An 8,885-nucleotide genomic window follows, 5' to 3' on the forward strand; every position below is an offset into this window, starting at 1 on the left:
AATTGATTTTCCTTGCAACTTCTGAGGGCTGACTCTTGCCACTTACACCAACCCAGGCATGGGCAAACAGCCTGGAAAGTAACAGAACAAACAGAACAGACACCGGGAACATCTTGAATTCCACTGTAGAGTGGAATTACTTGCACACATACTGCCCTAGAAATAACCCTGAGTATAATAAAGCGGATAGGAAAATAATTCACTTTAAATCAGTGCAGTTATTTCTGCTAGATGCCAGGAAATATGTTCCCAATTGTGTTAAGTTTCTCTGCCTTTCAAATACAACGTGGCAAAGTGCAAATGACTTCTCAAGGCCCTGAGGACCCAGATGAAGGAGAAGCAAAGAGCAAGCAGCAGCCTACCTTGGGGGACAAGGTTCCAGGTTACAAGATCTCAGCAACTGTGGGGGGCGCCGACTGCTCACACATAGATTTTCATCTGCAAATTCTCTGGTCTGTTTATTCAGGCAAGTCACTACAGCCTCTTGGACACCTGTACACACAAACCAAATTAAATCAAATTAATGTTTAAAATCCTGCAGGCTGCATTCCAAGTACAGAGTCAGCAAAGAGAACTGCAGACATGATACTAACAAGAGATCCTTTGGAGTAGCCAGCTTGGGGGCTTGGTGCCTCTAGGAAAGCAATCTGATACTCTCTACTGTCAACAGGGCAGCATCGCACACGGCTGCTACCCACTGAGGAGTCACCCACAGTGACTCAGGAGTGGAAACGTAGCGCCACATGGCAGGTACATGATGGGTCTTCTAGACAATTGAAAAACATCTTCCTTATTTTTTATTGATTGGATGCAGTAGCTGGTTTATTTTTTTTATTATTTTTTTTAGAAAGAAATGGAATGATGCGACCCTATTGCCTTGCAGCTAAAGGAAATGCACATTTAACGTTTATTGTTCTAAAGTGAAATCCAGCACTAAATTAAAACCACCCTATTAGATAGCAGCACATACTGTATATCACTATAATTGAGTGTTCTGGGTCTACAGAAGCGGAACAAAGGTTTAGAAGTCCCAAATAGCCGACAAAAAGAAAGCACAGGTTTATTGGGTTCTAGTGATTTCAATGGGATTGAAATGGCTTGAGGATCTTATTCCAAGTAGAGCTATGAATATATTTGTAAAATGGCACAGACAACCAGGGTAATCCAGATAACCCTTAAGGGTTTGGTTCAATTTGTCTCCAAAAATTACAGATAATTTTTAAAAGCTCTAGCTAAAAAAGCATTGGAGTGAGAGAGAGAGAGAGAGAGAGAGAGAGAGAGAGAGAGAGAGGGTGAGATCAGGGTTGCATGCTACCCACATGGACATGGAGCAGACCTCATGATGAGATGAAATCCATGTTCTAGTAGAATTTTATAGAGGTCACCTTCAAGATATTTTTCAGCTTGCTGCTTTAGGGTAAAGAGAAGTGCTGAATATACTGAGGGCAAAAGGATATAAATGACTTTCTCCCCTTTACCATTTTTCATTCCATACAGTTGGTTATCAAATGAAGCTTTTAGAAAAATCTTCATTACTGTGTGTGTGTGTGTGTGTGTGTGTGTGTGTGTGTGTGTGTGTGTGTGAGAGAGAGAGAGAGAGAGATGTGAGATTTTTTAAAGGAAATCTGTTTTCTTTTTGTTCCCCAGAAGTCTTCAGAAACTTCATGCAGGCTCTACTGCCTGCAGGGAAGGAATCCATAACGACAAGGGCATCCTGACACTATGATGCAAAATATATAACTTAAATTCTTGCATCGGACATAATTGTGCCATTTGCATGATGGCATCATGGCACATGTGCCATCCATCAGCTATGGATCTATTCTCACAGAGCAATGAGGGTTTTTAATTAAATAGTCCTTCCCTTTCCAGCAACATTTCTATATGAAAAAGCCGTTCATCTCCTTTGTGTTTAAGAAGCCTTGCTTGCCACCAAAGGATGCAGTCCTAGGCTGCATTAACAGAGGGACAGAATCAAGATCGCGCAAAGTGTTAACACCACTTTATAATGCCTTGGTAAGACCATACTTGGAATATTGCATCCAGTTTTGATTGCCACGATAGAAAAAGTGCAGAGAAGATGATTAGGGGACTGGAAACTAAAATATATGAGGAATGGTTGCAGGAATTGTGTATGTCTAGTTTAATGCAAAGAAGGACTAGCAGTGTTCCAATATCTAAGGGGCTGCCACAAAGAAGAAGGGGTCTACCTATTCTCGAAAGCACTTGAAGGCAAGACAAGAAGTAATGGATGGAAACTAATCAAGGAGAGAAGCAACCTAGAACTATGGAGAAATTTCCTGACAGTGAGAACAATTAATCAGTGGAATGGCCTGCCTCCAGAAGTTGTGGGTGCTCCAACACTGGAGGTTTTTAAGAAGAGGTTGGACAACCATTTGTCTGAAATGGTATAGGGCAGTGATGGCGAACCTTTTAGAGACCGAGTGCCCAAACTGCAACCCAAAACCCACTTATGTACCATCTGGTGCCGGGTGGGCATGGCCCATTGGGTGGGTGTGGCTGTGGTGGTAACGGCAGACTGGGTGGGACTGAAAAGTTCAATCAATCAATTCCAACTTTGCGGGATCTTTTTTTTCCGTGAGAAGTTGAAATTGATTGATGGATTGAACTTTTTTTTTTTGTACCCGGCAGCAGAGGCCTAAAGCAAAAAGGTTTTATAAAACCCAGCTGAAGGCCTAGGACTGGGGTGACGGTGCGTGTGCCCACAGAGAGGGCTCTGCGTGCCACCTGTGGCATGCGTGCCATAGGTTCGCCACCATGGGTATAGGGTCTTCTGCTTGAGTGGGGGGTTGGACTAGAAGACCCCAAGGTCCCTTCCAAATCTGTTGTTCTGTTATTCTGAAACTTTTATTAAACAGAATGCATGCAAAGTAGAAAGGAATGCCCTACAGAAATCATAAGACGTCCTTTTCTTGTTATAACCCTTTATGTAAAAACAAATTACACATGCTTCCAGATTTGTGTCTCTGAAGACCACCTTAAAAATCCACTATCAATGAGCAATATAATTTCAGAACTGAAAAGAAAGATCGGTAATTCTGTCTCCTACACCCTCTATGATCTTCCAGCACACTTTGAACATTTCTATACTTTGAGATAAAACAGTTTATTAGACGCCAGAGTACTCTATCCTCTAAACATTTCTTGACAGGCTTCAAGTAAAACCTACAATCCCCAACGTTCCGGCTTATTAATTAAAGGAAGCTAAAATATGCAAATTCACTGCTCCCCACCAGTATTTTCATTATTGTTTTTAATGCTGGAATAAACAGTCTGCCCAGGGCTCAGAAACTAGATGCTACATATTCCCTTTTCTCTGACACAATGTACAGGAATGGCCTTTGCAGTCTGGACACTCTGTTCAAAGGTCATCTGACTGTAATTTCAAGGTTTACTTGAATGGTGATGTTTAGCTTGGGTTAAATCTTTGGCATCGCCTCTACTGCTAGAGATAAAAAACCGCGTAGAAGAAGAAGAAGCTGCACAATACTTCAATTCATTGAAGCATCAAAATCTTTTGAAGATGACAGAATGTTTATAAAACCAACAAGCAGGCTTGAAACAACTATGCCGAATGAGAAAAAATAACACGCTCATCTATACAAAATATACAACACAGTGACTTATTTTTTAAGCCAAAGTTTAAAACAAACATGCCTTTTTGTTGTGACAGGTCAAAGCATTATTCCTCAAAGTAACATCGGATTTTAGCAAATAAGAGAAAATTCTCAGAGCTGTTAAACCCGACTTATTTTGCTTGATAACATGCTAGCCTGATTTTGCAGTATCCCTACAAAGGCATAGCACGCTATAAGCATTTGCTCATGATTTAAATCCTTGGCTCAAAAATACATAGACATGACATGGGTATAACATTCAGACAAATGAGTATTTTGGGATACAATGCACACAAAAATTCAGATTGTGTAGAAAACATACAATACAAATGGGATTTCATTGGAGTTTTATCACTGACAGATGTCAAAACAGGACGGAAGACACTTATGAATTAATAAACTGAAAGTTGCCATGAACAGAGAAAGGTCTAATTCATAAACTGTAGTTTAACAGCTCCTATTGGTGAGAGTTTATGTGTGTGCACCCACTATAAAAAAAGGCTTCTTCGTGTAAATAACAGGAACAACAGTAAACCAAAGCTCACTAAAATACAGGTTTAGTCTTACACTTAAAATAGTCAAGTATGAACACTGCAACCACATGTTTGCAAGTGTGTAATGTATGGAAACACTAGTCAGAGCATTGGAATTGTTTCCTGTTCTTTGTCATATTTGCATTTTTGGCAAATGGATACTGCATAATATTCACATGCTTCTCATTATTACAGAAAAGGGCTATATATAGCATTTCATAGCAAGGAAGAATGCTTGGTGGAATGCTCTTTTCCTTGAACTAAAAAAATACTATTTAACTTTATGAGTTAAAGAATGTAAATTCATACAATTTAATGTAGCAATTACCTATGTTGTATTAGTATAAACCTAATATAATTAAAACATAAATCTGTAATATATAATAAAGAAGCCAAATATTCTTTCCCAATCAAGTTATATAATTAGGTCCAGCTTTAACTATGGGACAAGGGTAGCTCTTTTACTTGAATTAAACAATATTATTTTTAACTTTATGATTTGCTCCAAACTTTGCTTTGTTCTTTTTCCTTCTTTATTCTTCCTCCTTTTATATTGTATCTTATAGACTGTAAGTTTGCAAATAAAGACTGTTCTGTTTTCACTGGTTATATGTAAGCTTCTGTGGAAAACTTTCTGCCTGAAGAGTAGGATGAAAAAATGGTTTTAAGTCAATGCAATATAATAAATAATGAGAAAAAGCTGCTCAGAATTGGGGGTAAAAAATAATAATCAAACATTACAATTTGAGTATTTCAGTCAAGTTTTAAAAAAATGTCAATAAGTTTAACATAGCAGCTGAGTCTACTTTCCCTTGAAAAAAATCTCTATAACTGGGAAATTAAAATGCTACTTGGTGCAAGAGGAGGACATGATATAAATCTAAGTAGTTTTTAATTCACTTTCAATATACCATCAAATAAGATTTGCAATGTTTATATCTATTAGCAGAGCATAATTGTTACATGATACTTGATGACAGTGGTGGAAGACATAGCCACTGAATATAGACTAAATTACTAATTAGTTCCTTCTGGCTGCTATTCCTTTGAGGGCAAAAACCTACTTCTCTGTCTATTACATTTCATCTATGGAGACTAGAAAAAATACAATTAACTTATCTGTCATGTAAGATTATTTTAAATGTATTTATTTCATTTTAATTGTGTGAACAGAAAGTTTTTCTTCAAACATGCTGGAAGGCAGCTGTTTTGCCAACAACTGTTAAGATACTAAGTTGAACACATGGAGTGCGATAAACAAACATGAGATAAGATAATAAATACATAGCCTCAAAGTCCAGTGACAGGACTTTATTTTTTATTCAGTACCATCAGAGTATCTCTGTTATAATTAGGTCTTAGATTAACTATTCAGTATTTGCATAATCAGTATTGACAGCTGATTATGAAGATTGCAACTAGGGATTTACAATATTATATGATACTAACAATAGCAAAGCATGAGAAATAGTGTCCTCTCTAACTTCTCTCAGTACATTTAACTGATGAGATGGTTGACCCCACTGGCAATCATACAAGTTGTTCTTTTATCATTATAAGACTTTCTGCTTTTAAAATGTGTTATGGTTCTATAGAGACTTCATCTCTAAGTTTCCTAATCAAATCTCTTAAGTTTCCTAATCAATCTACCTCCGCAAGCTCTCACACCATAATTTCTGTCTTTGTTTTGTTTTCATTTATTTATGAATGCTTCATTTAGCAGGAGGACACATGTATGATTAAGGGATTCATGAACATAAAACTTCAAACTGAGGTGCTGGCAAAAATGGATGTTCCTAATCATATTTTCACAAGAGAATCAAGCAAGGCATGGTTTTGCTCAAAGCTATGCTGCATGCTAGCTAAATGTACTTACAGGTAGTCCTCTACTTACAACAGTTCATTTAGTGACTTTAGTTACAATGGCACTGAAAATAGTGACCTAGGACCATTTTTCCAGCTTACGACTACAATTGAGATCAGAATTTATGTGGGCTAAATAAGACAGTTGTTAAGTGAGTCCCATTAAGCTGCCCTGGATGCACAGAACTGTCACCTGTTCTGTGGTTCTGTCAGGCTGTAAGTCCAGTTGCTACTGTGATATATTGAAGATTAAAGCTTTTATGCCACTTTAAGAAGCTGTCTTCTTAACTGTATCTCAGAACAAAGTAGAAAAGAAAAGTCACATCTTACTGTGGGTGGGAAATGGGATGAACTGTCTGAAAAAGTTCCCTCTGTAAGATTTTCCTATTATTCAGAATGTATTTGTACCTTTTGAAATCCTGCAACTTTTTATGTAAACGTAATTTTTGTGTGGTAAATCTCAGCTTCCACCAAGGAAAAGAAGACAAGCATTTTAGAGAAATTAAGGAAGTTAAGGATTAGAATCATTAGTAGCTCTCCATAAACAATTATACCAAAATAATGGAATTTGGATTGGACACAATGTATATCAAACAACTCTCATAACAGGCATTAATGGTGATACTCCTTGACTTTTCCTTTAAGTGCCAAATTTATTAGCTCCAGGCAGTGGTTTCGTTAGCTATTTCTGTCATATGTTTTCTCTCTCCCTTTTAAATCCAAGCTAATGTCATTTGGTAGGATAAGCTATCAAAACCAGCTGAGTCGCCAACAGATTCAGAAAAAAGAAATACTGTACATACGCAAGAGCCCGGTGCTCGAGATCCATATGTCTCTGCTTACGAGGCAGACGTCAGGCAAATGTAAAGTAAATGACACCCGATGCTTCCTGTCTTAGCCTTTCTCTCTAAAAACATGATTCTCTGCCCCAAATGTAAGTGGTCAGCAGGAAATGTAAACAAGCAGGCTACTACATTAGTCATATGAAAGACCCCAGCTGTGAATTTTGATACCTTCTCAATTCAAAATGGTTTTACATCTGGACCTCATTTCCAATCGTTCTTCTACAGAGTCACCTTTTCTGCTTTAACAAGAAGACTGAAAGCTGATTCTTGCCTTATGACTATTTTGGTGAAGACGATGGACATCTCTGTGCTGCAGAAACTTTGCATGGTGGCTGTAATCTGTGAAGAAGTGCATAGGCCATGGAGAACCCCAAGGAATTTCCACCCTTTGACCAGTTGCCTCAAGAGCCTGTGGTGCCCCTAAATGGAACATCACCATAAAGAAGTATCCTTTATGGTGACAACTAAAACATGAACATTTCCTGCAGGCCATATCATAGTTTTTCCTGTGATATAAGAGAGATGCACAGTGAAACTCTATGAGCAAAACCCAAGCTAACAGCAAGCAACTAAGGAATGAAGGAGAAATAGAAGAATTATCAGTATTTTAAATAACCTCAACTTACGAACATTTGTTGAGTGACTGAAATTCCAAAGAAAGTAACTTATCACTGTTTTTCACACTTACGACTGTTGGAGCATCCACATGGTCATGTGATTAAAATTCTGGCACTTGGCAACATATTTATGATAGTTGCAGTGTCCTGGAGTCATGTGATTGCTTTTGCGACTTTCTGACAAGCCAAGTCAATGGGGAAGCCAGATTCACTTAACAACCATGTTACTCACTTAACAACTGCAGTGATTCATTTAACAACTGTGGCAAGAAAGGTCATAAAATGGGGCAAAATGAATTTAACAACTGTCTCGCTTAGCAACAGAAAATCCTTTTTTTAAATACCACTACCACTAACCTAAAATTTTATTTTTGATCGAATCTTCACATTTTGGTGAGTAGAAAGTATCTAGATTGGATTTAAGGAATTAGTATGAGGTTAATTTATAACACATCCTATATGCTAGATGTTAACTGAGGTTGGACTAGAAGACCTCCAAGGTCCCTTCCAACTCTGCTGAGCTGTTATTCTATTATTCTGTCAAATATTTTGAAATCTCAAGCTTCTGACTTTGAGATGGATCCTGGCTACATTAGCTGGATCAGGCAGACATGACTGATTTCAATGAAGTCTAAATGTAAAAAAAATATAGTCTGGATTCAGGTACATTACTTCCACAATCCAGTATGTAGGAAACAAGGAAATGAGAGAAACTGCAAATTGAACTCACCTCCACCACAAGCCTCAGAACATTCAGTGAAGCCTTCATATTCCCAGTCGTAAAGTTCATCAAAATCTTGTGAGCCCCTAAAGAGCAGGTCAGCCTCTTCACCAGTTTCTCCATTGCATGGACCACCGTAACAAGCTCGTTCAGACACTGGTTTGGGTCCTTCACATTCATCAATGGGCAAATCTGCCACAGACTGAGAGAAGGACAGCAGCACCTGGCACTTCACCAACCGCACCTGGACGCCCACCCCACAGGTCACACTGCAGGCAGACCAGTCCTCAGGAATAAACCTGTGGTAGTAAAGCCATTGTGAGAGGAGAAAGACAGAACATAAGAGCAATTGATGGGCAGGACAGACACACTTCAAATCATTCACTGTCCCCTCAAGTGATGCAATGGATTCAGGATAAGCATATCCATGGCTCATACTAACCATAGAACACAATCTTTGTTCTAAAGACTGCTCCTGAAGATCTGCTCCTGAAGAAGTTTCAGGGACACCTATCTTTTTACATTTGAGCATAGAAAGGCGCCATAAGGATAGCTGCCCACACCAAATGTGTCCAGCTGGGGTGCATTAATACTTACCGTTTTCTATAGCTAAATAATCTTGGATGGAGATAAGGCTCACATTTAAAAATGCTTGTGTGATAAACACA

The 8,885-nt window shown here is 38.3% G+C and overlaps 1 protein-coding gene across 1 annotated transcript in view; it reads right to left on the reverse strand.

Annotated features, from left to right (window-relative positions):
* The window catches only part of LOC107295932 (ADAMTS-like protein 1), an 81,786-nt gene extending 73,133 nt beyond the window's left edge, over positions 1–8,653 (reverse strand). Inside the window, exons 1-2 of the mRNA XM_015825265.1 lie at positions 8,227–8,653; positions 363–492 (exon numbers count right to left, since the gene is read on the reverse strand). Of these exons, the coding sequence (XP_015680751.1) occupies positions 363–492; positions 8,227–8,653 (557 nt within the window). The remainder of the gene's footprint in view (positions 1–362; positions 493–8,226) is intronic.
* Positions 8,654–8,885: the final 232 nt, after the last annotated feature.

This window comes from Protobothrops mucrosquamatus, unplaced genomic scaffold (assembly GCF_001527695.2).
Source record: "Protobothrops mucrosquamatus isolate PMUCROS unplaced genomic scaffold, P.Mucros_1.0 scaffold2579, whole genome shotgun sequence".
Classification (NCBI taxonomy): domain Eukaryota; kingdom Metazoa; phylum Chordata; class Lepidosauria; order Squamata; family Viperidae; genus Protobothrops; species Protobothrops mucrosquamatus.